The sequence below is a fragment of the Dendrobates tinctorius genome, unplaced genomic scaffold, assembly GCF_039654945.1.
Source record: "Dendrobates tinctorius isolate UK_male_01 unplaced genomic scaffold, ASM3965494v1 ptg000007l, whole genome shotgun sequence".
Classification (NCBI taxonomy): Eukaryota; Metazoa; Chordata; class Amphibia; order Anura; family Dendrobatidae; genus Dendrobates; species Dendrobates tinctorius.
In genome coordinates, this window is record NW_027361675.1 from 38,417,205 (window position 1) to 38,438,719 (window position 21,515).

At 44.5% G+C, this 21,515-nt stretch overlaps 1 protein-coding gene across 1 annotated transcript in view; it reads right to left on the reverse strand.

The window, feature by feature from the left end:
* The window catches only part of LOC141087742 (multidrug and toxin extrusion protein 1-like), a 127,186-nt gene that overhangs the window by 33,977 nt on the left and 71,694 nt on the right, over positions 1–21,515 (reverse strand). The window contains exon 5 of the mRNA XM_073573518.1: positions 6,036–6,078. Coding sequence (XP_073429619.1) covers positions 6,036–6,078 — 43 coding nt within the window. The remainder of the gene's footprint in view (positions 1–6,035; positions 6,079–21,515) is intronic.

The window sequence follows — 21,515 nt, forward strand, 5'->3', positions numbered from 1 at the left end:
AGTGGGAGGAACTATGGGCATGGGTAGCAGTGAATATTCATTCTCTTTAGTTACAGGCACACTGTTAGCTGTAGCTGTCGGCTCCTGCAGCGGCGGGGTGATTGCGTGTGCCTGCTATTAAAGAGAATGAATATTCATTACTCCCCATGCCCATAGTCCCTCCCACCTCCATGCACTGATGCTGGTGCAGAGAAGTCCAATAGACTATGGGCGTGGTGAGCAGTAAACATTAATTCTCTTTTGTAGCAGACACACATGATCACCCAGTCGCTGCAGGAAGCAGGCGGCTGCAACTAATAGTGTGCCTGCTATTAAAGAGAAATGAATATTCACTGCTCCACATGCCCATAATTCCAGGCCTGGGGAGCAGTGAGCATTCCAGCAGCTGTACTCAGCTTGTAAGCACTGCATGACCTCACTGCTAAGCGCTGCTTAGAGGCATAAATCAGCTGCTGGAATCAGAACAGGACGCTGTGAGGGAGTGCAAGGAAGGTAAGTAGAATGTTTTTTTGTTTTTTTTTAATGATGGGTGTCATGCATACCAGGATGGGAATGAGGGTGCCATGTATACCAGGATGGGGATGAGAGGACCATATACAGTGGGGAAAAAAAGTATTTAGTCAGTCAGCAATAGTGCAAGTTCCACCACTTAAAAAGATGAGAGGCGTCTGTAATTTACATCATAGGTAGACCTCAACTATGGGAGACAAACTGAGAAAAAAAAATCCAGAAAATCACATTGTCTGTTTTTTTTTCATTTTATTTGCATATTATGGTGGAAAATAAGTATTTGGTCAGAAACAAGCAATCAAGATTTCTGGCTCTCACAGACCTGTAACTTCTTCTTTAAGAGTCTCCTCTTTCCTCCACTCATTACCTGTAGTAATGGCACCTGTTTAAACTTGTTATCAGTATAAAAAGACACCTGTGCACACCCTCAAACAGTCTGACTCCAAACTCCACTATGGTGAAGACCAAAGAGCTGTCAAAGGACACCAGAAACAAAATTGTAGCCCTGCACCAGGCTGGGAAGACTGAATCTGCAATAGCCAACCAGCTTGGAGTGAAGAAATCAACTGTGGGAGCAATAATTAGAAAATGGAAGACGTACAAGACCACTGATAATCTCCCTCGATCTGGTGCTCCACGCAAAATCCCACCCCGTGGGGTCAGAATGATCACAAGAACGGTGAGCAAAAATCCCAGAACCACGCGGGGGGACCTAGTGAATGAACTGCAGAGAGCTGGGACCAATGTAACAAGGCCTACCATAAGTAACACACTACGCCACCATGGACTCAGATCCTGCAGTGCCAGACATGTCCCACTGCTTAAGCCTGTACATGTCCGGGCCCGTCTGAAGTTTGCTAGAGAGCATTTGGATGATCCAGAGGAGTTTTGGGAGAATGTCCTATGGTCTGATGAAACCAAACTGGAACTGTTTGGTAGAAACACAACTTGTCGTGTTTGGAGGAAAAAGAATACTGAGTTGCATCCATCAAACACCATACCTACTGTAAAGTATGGTGGTGGAAACATCATGCTTTGGGGCTGTTTCTCTGCAAAGGGGCCAGGACGACTGATCCGGGTACATGAAAGAATGAATGGGGCCATGTATCATGAGATTTTGAGTGCAAACCTCCTTCCATCAGCAAGGGCATTGAAGATGAAACGTGGCTGGGTCTTTCAACATGACAATGATCCAAAGCACACCGCCAGGGCAACGAAGGAGTGGCTTCGTAAGAAGCATTTCAAGGTCCTGGAGTGGCCTAGCCAGTCTCCAGATCTCAACCCTATAGAAAACCTTTGGAGGGAGTTGAAAGTCCGTGTTGCCAAGCGAAAAGCCAAAAACATCACTGCTCTAGAGGAGATCTGCATGGAGGAATGGGCCAACATACCAACAACAGTGTGTGGCAACCTTGTGAAGACTTACAGAAAACGTTTGACCTCTGTCATTGCCAACAAAGGATATATCACAAAGTATTGAGATGAAATTTTGTTTCTGACCAAATACTTATTTTCCACCATAATATGCAAATAAAATGAAAAACAGACAATGTGATTTTCTGGATTTTTTTTTCTCAGTTTGTCTCCCATAGTTGAGGTCTACCTATGATGTAAATTACAGACGCCTCTCATCTTTTTAAGTGGTGGAACTTGCACTATTGCTGACTGACTAAATACTTTTTTTCCCCACTGTATACCAGTATGGGGATGAGGGGACCATGTATACCAGGATAGGGATGGAGGGGCCATGCATACCAGGATAGGAGGGTGAGAGGACCATGTACACCAGTATGGGGATGAGGGGACCATGCATACAAGGATGGGGATGAGGGGACCATGTATACAAGGATGTGGATGAGGGGACCATGTATACCAGGATGGGCATGAGGGGACATGTATACAAGGATGGAGATGAGGGGACCATGTATACCAGGATGTGGATGAGGTGACCATGTATTCCATGATGGGGATGAGGGGACCATGTATACCAGGATGGGGATGAGGGGACCATGTATACCAGGATGGGGATGAGGGGACCATGTATACCAGGATGGGGATGAGGGGACCATGTATACCAGGGTGGGGATGAGGGGGTCATGTATACCAGGATGAGGATGAGGAGACCATGTATACCAGGATGGGGACGAGGGGATCATGTGTACCAAGTTGGGGATGAGGGGACCATGTATACCAGGATGGGGATGAGGGGACCATGTATACTAGGATGAGGATGAAAGGACCATGTATAGAAGAATAGGAATGAGGGGACCATGTATACAAGGATGGGAATGAGGGGACCATGTATACCAGGGTGGGGGCCATGTATACCAGGATGGGGATGAGAGGACCATATGTATCAGGATGGGGATGAGGGGACCATGCGTACCAGGATGGGGATGATGGGACCATGTAAACCAAGATGGGGATGAGGGGGACTATCTATACCAAGAACCCGACTCCAATGCAAGTCAATAGGAAATAAAAGTCGGCATTGAGTGGATGACATTTATCCACTCAATGCCGACTTTTAATCCCCAGACGAAACTCCGACTTTTTTTGCCCTAGTCGGACCAGTTTCATCTGAAACAAATTTTGTTTCATGAAACCCGATCCGACCAAAGTAGCTCATCTCTAGCTTCAATGCTTATTGTAAAAAATCAAATAAGAAGAAGCACAGCTCCTGCAAATACATAAAAATACAAAACTTTATTAAGGTAATAATGAGACACAGTATACAAAGATGTAATAAAAACAAGGATGACAGTGGTAAAGTCGACTAGGAGGAGCCACGGCTAAAAAATAGGCAAACAATCAGGACAGATAAATAATTGTAATTAGAGTCTGCTTTGGAAAGTGCAAGTGCATTGTGCAGACAAGTAAAACTATATAAATAGTGTGAATAAGGAAGCAATACTGTCCATATAAATCAACACTGAAAGTGCAAGAAGGGATCTCACAAGGGTTAAACCGCCACAAAAGTAACCAAGCAGAACAAAGGTAAGAGGTAATATATGAATGCCCGAGGAGCTTACCTGAAAAGACCGTGGCTCTTTCGGCACGTTTCGGCGCAGTGCCTTCTTCTGGGGGTATGGCATCTCTAAAGACCGACACACTATATATACATTATATATATATATATATATATATATATATATATATATATATATATATATGTGGCCAATTAGCGCAGAGTCAGGGAAAATGTGACTCATAGACTCCTAGTCGACTTTACCACTGTCATCCTTGTTTTTATTACATCTTTGTATACTGTGTCTCATTATTACCTTAATAAAGTTTTGTATTTTTATATATTTGCATAAGCTGTGCTTCCTCTTATTTGATTTTCTATATGCTTGCACGTTGGCTATCCTGTATATCTGTGCTCCCCTGTTTACTATTTGTTTTACTGTTTGTGGGTGCTGGTCTGGTATATTGGTTTTTAGTGTTTATTGTAAATATTTACACTTTCCAGACATATATTACATTATTTTTCGCTGGGCTATTGTTTATGATCTTAAAGTGATTGTCCAGGTTTATCACAAAAGTTTGCAGCCACTCTATGTGACTGCAGACTTTTGTGAAAACCCTAAACAATTTCTTTAAATATCTTTATTTCAAAAGCTGTACACATTGTATTTAAAAGAAAATTCTCACTGGTAGTTACCAAAAGATTTTACTATTATGAAAAGGAGTGTAATAATAGATAATATACCCTGCATTCCAAATGATTATGCAAAATGGATTTAAGTGCCATGAAGATGTCATTTTTTTTCCAATACACTCATGGATGGTATTGTGTCTCAGGTCTCTTTGGATCACTGAAATCAATCTCAAACACCTGTGATAGTTTGCCAAGTAATCCAAATTAAAAGAAAACTACTTAAGAAGGATGTTCCGCCCATTTATGCTCTGTAAGAGAAAGAAGCGAAACGCGCGTTGGGGTCCTCGTGCCGACATTTCAGCAAGGTTGCTCTTTGGCACTATATGCATTCATCACTTTACTTACCTCCATATACCTCCTCTATGTATTCTTATGGCCGGTATTACTGAACGCTACTTTCGCTGTCAGGCTATATATTCTCTTATGCACTATTATTTGTAGGTCCGTATTTTGGACCACTTATATTGCATTATTGCACTTCATACTCAGTAACTGAGAGATATTTGCTTATTCAACTACTCATACATTTCTTATCTGGAGGCTATTGTTTGTTTACTTATATTGCTGTTCTCTTATGGCCAATTGTATATTTTTTGGGTATATGTTGTATATGGATTTTACCTACTAACTTGCCTTTCATATACCAAACCTAGTCTGAATGTGGCATCTAGGTGTCGCTGATTCCCATTTTCATATTGTTATATATCATACATTACTTATTTTATTCAATTTTTGTAAGCAATAAAATGTACTATTTTATTTTTTGCTCTTTGGTCCTATTTTTTCTCTTTTTGGATTTTTCTAACGGCCACTGGTTGCATATATCAGTTATCTCAAGGCATTATTCATTATCTGGGCAATTTTTATTTATGTGCGCTCATTTACCATACATTTTATGTGATTTTATTTATTATCTGGATACTATATTTAGCGCAAATATAAAAGCAGTTTTTAGTCGGACATCCTGCCAAGAATTTTAAGCAGAAACTATACAAAAAAAAAATCACAAGTTAAATGCACTAAAGAATTGTAAGGGTGATATCAAATAAGGGATCCTATGTTAACACTTGGCCTGTTAAGATGTTTTTGATTGAAAAAGCTTTTGGTTTCAGTAAACGTGACCTTTTACTGCTGCAAATTCAACAAATGGTCTTTTTCAGTTCTTTACAACCTATAATACTGTATGTTTGGAACAGTAATAGTGATGAGCGAGCATGCACAGATATCATGTTATCCGAGCATGTTCGGATGTTATCCTAGTATCTCAGGTGTGCTTGAGTAATATGTCCTGTTGGACAGCCGCAACACATGCAGGAATTGCCTGTTTGTTAGGTAATCCCTGCATGTGCTGCAGCTGTCTAACAGCTGCGAAACATGCAGCCGCAGGGACCCGAACACATTATCCGAGCACGCCCGAGATACTCGGATACCATCCCAGCATGCTCGGATAACATGTTATCTGAGCACGCTCACTCATCACTAAACAGCACATTTTGAGCTTTTTTAGTTTTGAAAAAATATATATATATATATATTGGGAGGTTTGTCGAATAAAATTTTATTTATATGGTTGCTGATTTGAACATTTATACTGACATAATTGCGTCATCCATTTAGGAAAATCAGAACAAAATATAATTTCCATAATAATTTTCAACATGGTATATAGCTAATTTAGAGAATCACAAAGTAACACATCCCCCTCTCCTTCCATTGATATTATTAAGATCTCCAAAATGCATGAGACTTTGCATACCATACAACTCTATGGGGTTCCTAATAATGAAACTGAAGAGTGCTTCTGTTACTACATATGTAATTCTGTATTTGCTAAGACTTGATAGTTTAGTAAAATACATATACTTACTGGAAGGGAGGGAATTAAAATCAAAACGCACAATTCGGTTTGTCTGTTACAATATAAAAAAAGAAATAAAATTTAATGGAAACCTTTTTTGCACCAATAGGAAACAATACACATTAGTCTCGGGTGAAAGGAAAAGAAATTCAGTATTAGTTAAGAACTAAAAGGGCATAAAGCTCCACTAGCAGCCCAGCCAATTCCTAACAGGAAGGTAGATATAAAACTAGATTTTATTGATATACTTTGCATTATTCTCTTTTAGATGTGGACTGATATCAAATATGAAACAATGTATTGTATTTGGAGCAGGGGCGGACACTGACAGCTTGGGGCCCCTGTGCAAGAAATGTGTCTGGGCCCCCTTTCTTTTTGGTGACAAAGCTACATATATATATATATATATATATGCTACACACATACATGTATATATATTACATAGTCTCCTTTATTATGTATATTGCTGTCCCTTATACAGTGCTCTCTCTTGTCATGTACAGTACCATCCCTTACATATTGGATTACATAGAGCCCTGATTTTTATTACATACCGTCCTGTCTTGTTAGCTGTATAATGCAATAATGGCTGATGGAGCATGGGAAAGCTTCCTTTCTAATGGAGGAGCTGATGGACTGGTAATCTGGTCACTGGCTGCTCCATCAGCAGTCATTTTAGATCTAAAAAGAGAGGGGACTATGTAATAAAAGAGGGCAATGTGAAAAACAAAATTAACAAGAATACACTAAGTAAGACAAAGCACTGCACATAACATCAGAGGAAGCTGTATAATAAGGGACGGCACCATATATAGCTAGAGAGGATGGTACGTAATAAGGGACGGTGTTATACATTATAAAAGAGGAAACTATGTAACCAAGGATGGTGTTATACAGAATTAGTGAATACACTATATACTAAGGGACTGTGTTATACATAATAAGTACGTACACTATATACTAAGGGACTGTTATACATAATTAGTATGTACACTATATACTAAGGGACTGTGTTAGACATAATAAGTGATTACACTATAAACTAAACGACGTGTTATACATAATAAGTACATACACTATATACTAAGGGACTGTGTTAGACATTATAAGTGATAATATTGTCTTCTTCCACCTCCCCCTGTTCCTAAATCCATTATAAGTCCCCCTTCCTCCCATCCCAATCCCCCACACCCCTCATTGTCCTCTCCCCATCCCATCATTGCCATCTCCCCCATCACCCCATCATTGCCCATTCCACCACCTCCATCATTTCCTCCTCCCCCACCACCCCCATCATTGTCTCTTCCCCCCACCACCCCATCATTGTCTCTTCCCCCACCACTCCCATCATTGCCCATTCCTCCACCTCCATCATTTCCTCCTCCCCCACTACCCCCATTATTGCCCTTTCCACCACTACCATCATTGTCTTCTCCCCATCACCCCCATCATTGCCTTCTCCATCACCCCCATCATTGCCTTCTCCCCATCACCCCCATCATTGCCTTCTCCACATCACCCCCATCATTTCCTTCCCCCATCACCCCATCATTGCTTTCTCCCCATCACCCCCATCATTGCCTTCTCCCCATCACCCCATCCTTGCCTTCTCCCCATAACCCCGATCATTGCCTTCTCCCCATCACCACCTTCATTGCCTTCCCCCATCACCACCTTCATTGCCTTCTCCCCATCACCACCTTCATTGCCTTCTCCATCACCCTCATCATGCTTTCTCCCCATCACCCCCATCATTGCCTCCTCCCCCATCACCCCCATTATTGCCCTCTCCTCCACCTACAAATACACAGGCACGCACAGCACCTTTCACCTCTCTGCACAATCCCCCACAGCGCTACGCATGCACGCCCACACACCACCACTCATCTCTACACACAAACACACACACACAACACACGTATGTAGTAATCGCAGGCATGCAGATGCAGTGATGAGGCGGGAGACGGAATGAACTTTAAGATGTAACTTTTATATATACTGTATATCTAGATGCCTATAGGGGCTATCTCGAGCAACCAAATAAGCTAACAGCAGTTATCCTCGCAGGGATCAAAACAAGAATACACTGGTAACACAAACACGACTAACCCGGTAAAGACCGGTCACTATAAGGCCGCGGTATGGCCGACTACGGGTCCTGAATGTCAACTACAATGTGTCACTTATCCTCTCTAACGTCCGGCAGAGTGCTGTTCGGCGACGCGTCGGCGTTTCAGCTGCTGGGCCCAGCCGACGAGGATCTGGCTGACACTTCGGGCGTTCCTAAGCCCAGGCGAAGTAGGGGCACAGCACGCCCCTGGAGGGTTCCTCTGCATTGCACCTCCCGGTGGAGGCGGTACGGCGTTGCCCGGGGATCGGACAATGGAGGCCGCAGCCCCAAGATGGAGACGGGCAGCAGCGGCCGCGGGTGGCGGCGAACAGGCCACAGCTGCAGGCCGGAGCCAAGCTGTGGGAGCTGCTTGTGGCAGCGGACAGGCTGCCGCCGTGGGCTGGGGTGAGGCGGCGACGGCCGCGGGCGGCAGCGGACAGGCCGCAACCGCTATGAGCGCAGATGGTCGGTCAGTGCTTCTATGCTGGACGGCTTGGTGCCTTCTCCCTTCTGTCCGTGGTGAGTCTCCCCTCAGTCTCTCCCATCACTGATCCCCTCTCTGGTCTCTGGCTCTGGCTCTCGCTCTGGCTCTCTGGCGCCCTCTCGCTTCCTTGCTCCTTCTCTCCTGCTTCGACGACTGCCCTCTGCTGGTGTCCTCAGCCCCTTTTATACTAGCTCCTCCCCCAACCTTTCTGGAACTCTGTGGTCCGTCTCCTAATTATGTCCCCTGGAAACAGTCCCCCTAGAAACCTTGGTGACAGTCCTCTTGGTTCTGTTCCGGGCACAAAGCGGGGACTCCTCCTCCTACACATACTTACAAAGAAAAAACCACACACATACACAGCACCTCTCACCTGTCCGCACGCTCTCCCACAGCTGCAGCATCACCACCTCCGGCTGCTTCCTCTCTCTGACACAGCCAGCCACTTAATTATGATGTCATTCAGCAACGGTGCTGTCTGTGTCAGAGACAAGAAGCGCGGAAGCTGGGCAGGAAGCAGGACGGATCTCTGCAGCTCCGCTGCTATTTTCTCTTGTAGGCAGCGGAGCTCCTGAGATCGCTCCCTGCCTGCCGTACATGAGGGCAACCTGGCCAGGGCCCCCCCCGGAGCCTTGGGCCCGGAGAAACAGGATTGCCCTCATTATTAGCCGTCCGCAGGGGCCCCCTTCCACCTTCGGGCCCCAGTGCAGCCACACAAGCTGCACAGGCGGTATGTCTGCCCATGATTTGGAGCTGATATGGCCAATCTGCAAGAGTACCACAGCTATGAATCTAGGGAGTTATGAGTATACCTAATTAGTAAAAACTACATGTTAATAAATCTTCTTCATTTTTTTTGTTTTTATTTTTTTATTTTTTACAAAACCAAAAATAAGTGAACTGACAATACATACAGTAAATGTAACTGAATACATTAATAAATTAATAAATAAAAAAAATATATTACAATGGTGCTGACTACCCCAAATTCTTTTTGGAGATATGGGTCTCTAGATGGCTCTTTTACACATTCCGTTCTGCTAATGTCCCCAGATTAAGATTTGACGCGTGGAAGTGCAGTTTTTTATTAAAGGAGTATTAGCACATAACGTCCCTTTCAGGCAGATTCTGGCTGGTACCTATCTAAAAAAAAAAGAGCTTAAAAAATGTAAAAAAAAGAATGATCATATGCATAGCAATATCAAAACGATTTGCTGTGCATTTGTTCCTTCTATTGTAAGGTTAAAGAAGTGCCATCCCCACTGTTCAGGTGGCTACGGCTTGGATGCCGCCACTATATAACATATGGAATAATAATAATAAAAAAAACAGCTACCCCAGTGTTGTGAGGATTGACCGTTCAGTGACACACGCAAGTATGTGATTTGCCTACATAAGCCCCTTTCTCACATAGCGAGATCACTAGCGAGATTGCTGAAGCGTCACCGATTTTGTGACGCAACAGCGACCTCGCCAGCGATCTTGCTACATGTGACACACAGCGGCGACCGCCCCCCCCCCCCCCGCGCTGGATATTGCTGATTGTGCTCGAATGTCCTGGGCCATTTTTTCGTCGTCGGCGTCCTGCTGGCCAGCACGCATCGCTGTGTTTGACCCGACGGTGACGCAGAACCTGGAATCGTTTAGAAGAGCTGCTGTGTGACAAGGTACCAACAACCGCCGAGGATCGCTGGATCGTTGCTGCATCGCTGAAGAGATCTGCCTGTTTGGCAGCTTACTAGAGACCATTTAGCGATGCACCAGTGATCCTTACCAGGTCGTATCGTTGTCGGGATCGTTGGTGTGTCGCTAAGTGAAACGGGACCCATACTCCGTAACGTGCTGCTTCACTCATTGCAAGTGAACTCAACAACGCCAGAGTTTAGTTGAAAAGTGGCTAGAAGTATGCAAATCACATGCTTGCAGTGCGCACGATTCATAAATCTTCATTCACATAGAGTGACTGCAGACTTGAACCCCAAAGCTAGAAAACCCCTTTAACAGTTAGCCAACCCAGCAGTGGGGAAGAGTTTTTGGTGAGTCTCATGTCCTAGTTAAAATGAGTCAGCAGTTAGTGAGTAACTGAGAGAAAAAGGTGGGTCACATTACTGGTGTGTTTGTGTAATTGAAAGATTGCTGAGGTAGCAAGCCCAGGAGAGATTTCCTGACACTCTAAATTAGCCTGGAGGGAAAATCCCCGCTCATCATTTTTACCATGTTATATTTCTCTTAAGCCCCCGTCACACTAAACGAGATCGCTAGCGAGATCGCTGCTGAGTCACAAGTTTTGTGACGCAACAGCGACCTCAGCAGCGATCTCGCAACGTTTGACAGGAAGCAGCGACCAGGCCCCTGCTGTGAGATCGCTGGTCGTGTCGGAATGATCTGGACTTTTTTTAATTGTTGAGGTCCCGCTGGGTAGCATGCGTCGGTATGTTTGACACCTTACCAACGACCTCATTAGCGACTCAGAAGCGAGTCACATAGGCGTGGATTTGCATTGCCTTTTCCGCGGCCCCTCAGCTCCGATTGGTGGTCGCTACTGCATCCTGATTGGCGGACTTGCCTTAAAAGAAGGCAACATAGTAGCGCTTCCGTTCTTTGTTCCTGACCACGTGCTGGTTTGCAGATCGATTTAACTATTCTTCAATGGTTCTTCTAACACCTATACTCTGTGTGCATGTGTAGGTAAGGTAGGAGTGAGGGCAACCGACCGAGGGGTGGTCCATTACTTGCCGCAGACAGACTTGAGACAGACAGGATCGTGTTCAACAGGTCTTCTTTATTGATCGTCCTTCCACGACCCACTGCACCTCACAGCAACGGCACGTTAATCTCTGCAGCTTTAAACAGCAGCTACTCGACAATCCCTATAGCCGCACACAACAGCTGCTTGTCAATCTTCACAGCCACACACAGCAGCTGCTCGACAATCCTCTTAGCCACACACAGTAGCTACTTGACAATCTCCACAGCCGCACACAGCAGCTGCTCGTCACTCTACACAGCCACACACAGCAGCTGCTTGACAATTCCCTCAGCTACACACAGTAGCTGCTTGACTTCGTACACAGGCCCGGGTACCTTCACTTTCTTTTGTTGGCAAATGGACATCCCTGACTGCTCTGTCACTGTGGCTGCCCTAGGCCTACCACCACAGCGTTTCACCAGTCCGAGTACGTTCGGTTTTAGTGATACCCCAGGCTGTCTCTGTCTGTCTGTGGCCTCCGCTGTCTCTGTCTGCGGCTAATCCTGTCAGGGCCACCCCCCCCGTAACTGGCACAACTGTCAGTCCTCTCAGGAACTTCCTTTCTCCTCAGCCGTGCTTCTTGTTTGCTGTGCTCCCTTTGCTGACTGAATTTTCCAGAACCTTCTCTCCCTCTTTTATGCACTTCTGTTCTGGTAACCCCTCCCACCATGACTCAACAGTTTTCTTAGCCAATGGCTGTTGTTCAGTCCTAACCTCACAGCTCTCCATTGCCCTCTAATGGTCAAAATCCAATACTACAGCCCTCCTTCCTATCTCCAGCTGTTTCCCCTCTTTTACTACAACAGTCTACCTTCTATACACTACACCTCCGCCCTCCTTCTACAGACAGGTCCATACATCAGTCCACCTTTCCTACACTCCTCCTTGCTTTATCCATTGTCGTCCTCGACAATCTGGTCTCCCTCTTTTCCTTTCTGAAACTTTCCCACCTTCTTTTGTCGGACCGGTTGTTGAGCCAGGCCTGCGATACACGGGGGCTGAACCAAACCGGGAGCAATCATGCTCCGAGTAGCTCACGGCTTACTCGCCAGCGCGTACGCCATCATGACAATTCCTTCAGGTTGGGTTAGGTCCATCCAGACAATTCTACGGATGTGTACCTCCCACTGCTCTCCCCTTCTGTCACCCTCTTAACGTCATGACCTACCAGGTCATCGTCAACGTCCTCCTAACCTTCTGGGGTGTACGTCTGGTACTCGGGGTCTGACTTAGGGACTGTTGTCTGCTCTGATTCCATCTGTATCTTCTATCCCATCAATTTCAGTCATGGTCGGCATTTTCCTCTTTACTTGCAGTACTTGGGACCTGTTGAACATTTTTTTTTTAGATAACACTTCAACATTTCAAACTTGGCTATATATACTAAACAGTTTTTTTTTTTAACTATACATCTTATGCTTACTTCTAACCGTACTAGACTATCACTCTGTAAATTTTCCATTTAGCACTTTTCAAAGCATAACATTTTCAAAACCATCTATAGGTTTTACTATGCCATGCTTAATTCTATCAAAGTTAATTTTTTTTTTTTTAAGGCATAACATTTTTCGTTTTAACCAAAGCATAAATATTATGAACATTAGTGCTCACCCTTCCTTTGAGAGCACTCCCCCATATGCATTCCCGCTACACCAAGAGTGGGCACTTATTACCCAATTGAGGACTTCAAACTGTCCCTAGGTCATGCAACAGCGCACGACAGTCCCGGCAGTCCATTTAGAAGGATACTCCGGGCCACCTCCTGGCGGCCGATGTTTAGCCAATTAGCAGGGAACTCCACAGCCATGAAGTCCCCGGGATGCTTGAAATGTTCTGGACCTCGGGTGTCCCGGATGCCTGAGACCCAGGAGTCCTTGTGTCTTTTTATGGAGGCTCATACCCCTCAGGGTAGGTGATGACTGCTACCGCATAGCAGCCGCAGGGGCAGTATTCGTTGTAATAGGAGACTGGGTCTCCCTCCCACTCTTTGGCCTCCTTCCGTTCAATAATCTCTGCAACCCAGGCAGAGGGTCCGGTGTAGGCCGCAGAGTCCAGTGGGCAGGCCGCAGTCGGGGTCAAGAACGGGGCAGAGGCGGCTGCGGACATTGGGGAGCAGGCCGCAACCAGAGTCATGGACGGGACAGAGGTGGCCACCGGCATCGGCGGGTTGGCTGCGGAGCAGGCTGCAGCAGGGATTAAGGCGGCCGCGGGCTCCGGCAAGAAGGCCGCAAGCAGGGACCGAATGGGCGGCAGGCCCCAATGGACAGGCCGCCACCAGAAGATGGAGCGCGGCAGGGGTGGCCACAGGTTGGTTCCGTGCCGGCGACACGGAACGAAGTGCCACCGGACGAGGCGGCTCAGGATCGCTGACAGGAGCCGCAAAGTCATCCAGGGCTGGGGTCGCTGAAGAACGGGAGGTCAGGCGGGGAGGCCGGGGGCCGGTGTCAGGGCCCTGGAGCCTGTCTTGTACACGGGGCATGGGGACGGGGTCTGCCTGCGGTGCCGCCGGCTGACCTGGAGTAGCGCTCACCTTCCCCGGCACCGTGGCTCCCGACAGTCCATCCCGCAGCTCCTCCAGCAGCCGATGTTCTTCACCCAGTCGTCCGGCAGGGCCAGCCTCCAGGCCCGATGACTCCGCACGGACGGTTGGCAACAGCTCCTCTAGCATCTGTTCCTGGTAGTCCAAGATGGCTGCAAACTCCTGTGCTTCTTTTTGGCACCAAATCGCCACAGCCATTTTTAACAAGGCCTTTTTCGCTCCAGATCCACCTGCAGAAATCCAGCAATTCACAGTCCAGTTTGTAATCCACAGGAAAAGATCTTCACCCGTTCAGCTTGGGTCCTTTGAATCTTCAAGGCAGGTTTACCGCTGAAGATGTTGTATTTGCGGTGAAGATCCTGCCGACTACGCCAAATGTAGGTAAGGTAGGAGTGAGGGCAACCGACCGGGGGGTGGTCCATTACTTGCCGCAGACAGACTTGAGACAGAGACAGGATCGTGTTCAACAGGTCTTCATTATTGATCGTCCTTCCACGACCCACTGCACCTCACAGCAACGGCACGTTAATCTCTGCAGCCTTAAACAGCAGCTACTCGACAATACCTATAGCCGCACACAACAGCTGCTTGTCAATCTTCACAGCCGCAAACATCAGCTGCTCGACAATCCTCTCAGCCACACACAGTAGCTACTTGACAATCTCCACAGCCGCACACAGCAGCTAATCGTCACTCTACACAGCCGCACACAGCAGCTGCTCAACAATTCCCTCAGCTACACACAGTAGCTGCTTGACTTGGTACACAGGCCTGGGTACCTTCACTTTCTTTTGTTGGCAAATGGACGTCCCTCACTGCTCTGTCACTGTGGCTGTCCTAGGCCTACCACCACAGCGTTTCACCAGTCCGAGTCCTATGAACTGGTCCAATATTTATTGTGTAAATCATGTTTATTGAATTAGCAATATTAAAATAAAACATTGCTTTCAACAATATCATGTCTGGTTCTTGAATGAAAAACAAATTGCATATTAATTCCATTGTTGCGTACTTGACACCAATATTATCTTCTAATTGGAATAACAACTATTAATGCCATTCAGTCCAGAAAATTGTCATACACAAAACAACCTCTGTGTTGTGTATTCTCATGAAAATTCAAATAGAGGTTTGATGAACAACATTAAAATAACAGGAAAAAAAATGAAAAAGAAGTCACAGAGAAGAAAAGAAGAAGGAAAGAGAGGAAGGAAGAGAGGGGGAGAGAAGAAAAAAAAAGGGGGAAATAGAGATAAGGAGAAAGTTATAGGTAGAGGGTCAAGTATTCCAGACCCCCCCTTGAGCACTTTTGTGTCCTCCGTCCTACGACGGAGGAGATAATAAGTTGGTCAAGGCCATTTTAAGCCAAAGACAAACAGGTCAAACCAAGTGAACAAGATCTAGTGTGTACAGAATATTTATGATGCTATCCTACATATAAATCAAGGTCCCGATAGCCAGATATCTAATTCCGGGGTTTCCCTGAATGCTAGCCAAGAAGCCCAAGTGTTATATAGTCTGTCAGGGTTCTCTGCGGTTTGGGTTAGCAAATACTCCATTCTATAAATATCATTGAGTTCTGCAACAAATTCAGAGCGAGAAGGGTATTTCTCTTGCTTCCAAAACTGGGGGATCAAATTCCGAGTATCTATGAGAAAGTGCCTGAGGAGATTCTTCTTAAACCTGGAAATCGACATATCACAAAGATAAAAGTGCAAGTTCCACTGTAGGTTGAATTTGACATATTGATAGCCTGTTGCAGAGATCAAAAATCGACAACCACAATTTCTTTATAAGTGAGCAGTCCCACCATATGTGAACATATGTTCCTTTATCCTGTAAGCATCTCCAACATGTGTCTGGAATCACCGGAAACATAGAATGCACCATAGAGGGACACCGATAGCACCTTATTAAAATCTTGTAGCTCCTTTCCTATGATACCGAGTGTAACAACGTTCTAAATGTAAATAGAAGCACCCTGCCCTCTCCTCTTGAGATAAGGATCTCCCCAAGTCATGCTCCCATTTTGAGAAAAATAATGGGAAGTCATGTGTTGGAGTCTGACTTTTTTGGAAAAGATTGTACAGCAAAGAAACCGTGTGGGCCGGAGGGTCCCCCGTGACACAGAGCTCCTTGAAGGGAGTTAAAGGTCTCCTGATATCATTTTGTTTGGATATAGCAATTATAAAACTTCTTAGTTATTCATAAAAGAACCAGGTACCTGTGGGTGGTACTCCACCCTGAAATATCTCATCTAATGACCTCATATCAGATCGATCCATGAAATCATAAACAATAGGACGTGAACTCCTACACTTATCCAGATAAAATTTCCTATTAAAACTGACAGGGAAATTAGGGTTATCATAAATAGGAGTCAGTGGCCCAGGAGATGTTGAGGTCTGAAGAGCCGCCCTGTGCCTCTCTTTAGTAAATAAGATCATGTTCCTGGTCAGGAACGGCAAGGTGACTCCCCACTTCCCCCCACCCCCCGTGGACCACAGTATAATTTGAGGATCACTACCATTAAGATCACTTTCCAAATTGACCCATTTCTTACTATCCCGGCTATGATATAAATCTAGAATACAAGTTCCCAATGACGCACGGCTATATAAGTTAGAAAGTCCGGTAGGCCAACTACACCCATTCTTTTAGGACGACTTAATAGGTGGTATGATATTCGAGCACATGTATGGGACCACACAAACAGGGAAATCACTTTTTTAAGGCGGGAAAAAAGGAAGCAGGTAGATATATGGGGATCGTTTGGAAATAATAAAGAAGGCGTGGCAATAAGTTCATTTTAATTACATTGGCTCTACCAAAGCATGATAATGGGAGTTTGTGCCATTTTTCTAGGTCAGATTCTGCTTTAAGTAAGGCACACTTGAAATTGGTATCACATAGCCTGGACACTTTAGGTGTTATTTTGATTCCCAAATAGGTGATGGAGTCAGAACGCCATTTAAAGGGGAAGGAGGTATGCAACTTTTCCACCACGGAGGGTTGCAATGATATATTCAGAATCTCAGATTTATGTGAGTTAATTTTAAAATTACTTAATAGGCCAAATTTATGCAGCTCTGAAATAATGTTTGGTAAGCTTATTGTGGGGGAGGTGACATGTGAGAGAACATCATCAGCGAAAAGTGCTAATTTGTGTTCTTCTGACATCAATTTAGCTCCTTTGATTTAGGGGTTATTACGTATTGCGGTGGCAAGGTACTCCATTGTTAATATATATATAGAAGGGGGGGAGAGTGGACATCCCTGCCTCGTACCGTTCCTAATGGGGAATGCATCTGAGAGAGCACCATTCACCTTAACTCGTGAGCTAGGACATGTATACAAAGCTGAAATCCTCTGGAGCATTATTCCTTTCAAGCCAATTCCTTGTAGAGCTTGAAACATGAAATCCCAGTGTACCCTGTCAAAGGCTTTCTCAGCATCAATCGACAGGATACACATGGGTTCCCCCTACCTCTCCACCATATCTATCAATAGTCCGGATGGTATTGTCTCTTGCCTCCCGCCATGGAACAAAGCCCACCTGATCTTGATTTATCATATTCGGAAGAAGGGGTCCCAATCTTTTTGCGATCCTTTTTGCGTAAATTTTAATATCTAGTTTTATTAAGGATATTGGCCGGTAATTGTTACAGTAAGAAGGATCTTTGCCTGGCTTAGGTAAAACGGTGATGTGCACGGAACTGGTCCAATATTTATGTTTCTCCCTCTCCCATAATGATAGTTCTGCTTCACGTCACTTGTCTTATCTATTGCATTTTTTCTGTGCTGTGTTGTGCATAAATATGTGACTCTTCAGATTTTGTATTAGTCAATGCCTGATGAAGAGACCCGAGGAGTCTCGAAAGCTTGCAATGTGTTACCATCTTTTCAGTTAGCCATTAAAAGGTAAAAACCATTGGGGACTCTCAATTCTGAATATTTTTCAAATGTACAGAGAAATTCATGATAAAAAATCTGCTGCCATCTACAAGGATGATGAAGATGAAACAAGGTGGATATTTCAGCAAGACAATGATCCCAAACACAGCCAAGGAAGCTCTCAATTGGTTTCAAAGAAAGAAAATAAAGCTACTAGAATGTCCCAGCCAATCACCTGACCTGAATGCAATAGAAAATTTATGGAAGCAACTAAAGGTTAGAGTTCATAGAAAGAGCCCATGGAACCTTCAGGATTTGAAGAGTGTTTGTGTAGCAGAATGGGACAAAATCACACCCGATCAATGCATGCAACTGGATTCTCCATACAGAAAACCAATGAAGAACAAAAAGATCCTGCACATACAAAGTAATATACAAAAATATTTAGCTTTACTAAATATGCTTCATAAAAACATAGTAACAAAGGAGATGAAAACACACACTATACAGAAGACGAACAAAATCACTGCGCAAGAAGGTAAGTCATATTGACGGGTATAAGGTGCATAAAAATACAAGATTATTTGTTAGAAATCATGTTGAAGTCATGTTGAAGTTATGTACAGCTCCAGTTGCTGAACTTACAGTATCATACATTGTAATATGCATTCCTATATAAAAAAATAAAGAAATGAAAATATGAAAAATAAACATTTTTGTTGCCATCATATCTGAGAAAGTTCAATGTATCATATGTTCTGGTCAATACACTTCCTTAAAAAAAATAATAAAAGCGATCAAAATGTGATATATGCCTCAAAATGTTATTGCTAAAAATGTCATCTCAGATTGCAAAAAGAAACCCTTAACCAGCTCCATTAATGAAAAAAATAGAAAAGTTATGTGTGTCAAAAAAATGATGACACAAACAAATATTTTTCTATACAGAATACAGAAAAATAAAAAATTGTGGTTCTTAGAACAAGAGGAGGAAAATAGAAAGAGCAAAAACAAAAAAAAATTCTAGGTCCTTAAAGGGTTATTAGAAGATTGTCACTTTTGTCAATTTTATGGTATAAATGTGTTTAGTGATGAACACAAATGAATAATGTTTTGAATTGTCAGTCTATTTTTATGTTCATTCCGTTAATAAATACAATTTAGTATGTGTCTCAATCTCTTCATGTCTTTGAAAAAAACTAATACAATAGAAAAATTCAATAAAAAAAAAAGTTGCAAGTGGAAAAGGGTGAATGCCATGTGGTCAACAGACTCCTCAGGCTGGTTCATAGCTGGGACAACACTAGTTTCTGATGCAGGGCGAGAAAACCAAGGGCATCTGGTCTGTGTATGGCACTATTATTTATGCAGTCTAAGGCTGGTTTCACATTTGCGTTTTTTTGCGCTGGAAAAAAACGCATACGTGCGCATGCGTTTTTTCCCCTATATTTAACATGGGTGCGCATACCTGCGCGCTGGCATGTGCACGTATGCGATTTTCATGCGCTGCGTTTTTTTGGGGTGTGCGTTTGTATTTTCCAGACGCAGCATGTTGCATTTTTTGGCCCTGCAAAAAAGCGCATGCGCACGTATGCGCACGTTTTGCGCTAAAAATGGCCATTATAGCCTATGGATGCGCATACGTGCGCACTGGCATGCGCATGTAAGCGTTTTTTTAGCGCTGCGTTTTTTTGGTGGTGTCCACTTGTTGTACTAGTTATAATCTTCTAAAGTAAAAAAAAAAAGTCTATATAAAGGAGGTGCCTGCCAAAACTCTGCCACTACTACACTGACAGATTGGAGAGCAGACAGTCAACAAGGAACCCATCTTCTATCAGCGAAGAATGTGAGTATATTACATTATATGCCTGTCCTTTTAAATTATGTATGTACTAATGATTTTTATTATTTTTACATGCAGTATGTCTTCAGAATCCGAGTATTCCCCATCGCGGCAGGAATTGGCGCAAGCAGACCGTGAGGTGATTATTTTCGTGCATCTGGTAAGTATATCTGCAGCTTCTCCAAATCTCTTACATTTTTTTCAACTTTTTTAAGACATCGTCATCATCATCTTCTGCGGACGGGACTAGTGAGGGCGAAGAGCAGGAGCAGCGAAGCCAAGTCCCGGTGGTGATACGGAATGTATGTATCAAATGATTTGTAATGTTCTTTATTTTTTATCTTCTATTTTTACTCTTTTTTATGTTTCTTTTTTTGTAACTTTTTATTCAATTTAAATTTGATTATTCTAATGAATGTGTTTTGTCTAGGTTCCACAACGGGATGAAGACGTCTACCTGGATAATGAGCAGCTCATCAGCCTGGTCCAGGAGCGTTCGCCGTTGTGGGACAGCCGTGACCGGCTGCACAAGGACATTGTGGTGACCCGGCGGCTATGGAATGAGGTGGCCGCAGCGTTGATGGATGGCTGGGACAGCGCCACAGCATCCTCCAAAAAGGCGTTTAGTGAGTATTTCCCTGCTCTGTATTGTGCCGCAGTGACTGTTGTCCTTGACGGCACTGTTGGGTTTCGTGCTAGGCATATTCTAGCAGGAAACCCAACAGTGTCATCGGGGTCTACAGTGACTGCTTTGAGTATTGTATTGCTACATTGTGCCGCAGTGACTGTTGTCCTTGACGGCACTGTTGGGTTTCGTGCTAGGTGTATTCTAGCAGGAAACCCAACAGTGTCATCGGGGTCTACAGTGACTGCTTTGAGTATTGTATTGCTACATTGTGCCGCAGTGACTGTTGTCCTTGACGGCACTGTTGGGTTTCGTGCTAGGTGTATTCTAGCAGGAAACCCAACAGTGTCATCGGGGTCTACAGTGACTGCTTTGAGTATTGTATTGCTACATTGTGCCGCAGTGACTGTTGTCCTTGACGGCACTGTTGGGTTTCGTGCTAGGTGTATTCTAGCAGGAAACCCAACAGTGTCATCGGGGTCTACAGTGACTGCTTTGAGTATTGTATTGCTACATTGTGCCGCAGTGACTGTTGTCCTTGACGGCACTGTTGGGTTTCGTGCTAGGTGTATTCTAGCATGAAACCCAACCGTGTCATCGGGGTCTACAGTGACTGCTTTGAGTATTGTATTGCTATATTGTGCCGCATTGACTGTTGTCCTTGACGGCTTTTTTTTTTTTTTTTAACAACAGTGGACAAAGTCCGAACACGTTGGCGTTCGATCAAGGACCGCTTCAACAGTGATGTTCGTGCTGAGGGCCAGGTTCGCAGTGGATCTGCGTCAAGGACCAGAACTAGATACCGTCACTATCACGCGTTGCAGTTCCTAAGACCGGTCCTTGCCACGAGATCGTAAGTATTATAAATTTTGGGTTTTTATTTTTATTAATCTGTGTTTTTCTAATCCACAGCTGATGCTTCTTGTAAAGGCATGATAGTAATGATTTTCCTTTCTTCCACAGCACCTGGAGCAGCACCCTGCAACCTGGCCCTGGAGCGGTCCTTCCTCGGACGTCCTCTGACCCGTCCCAGCCATCCGACAGCCAGGAAGCACCTTGCAGGTCAACCACACACACAGCTGGTGACCAGGAAGCTGGGCCATCAGGTGTTCCCCTGTCCCAGGTCTCTGCCACTGGTTATGCGGGCACTACCCGCCAGCGGCAGAGGGCCTTGGACCGGAATGTCTTGCCCGAGTTTATGCATTTGAGCGAGGCCTTTAATTCCAGCCTCAAGTCACTGTCCGACAG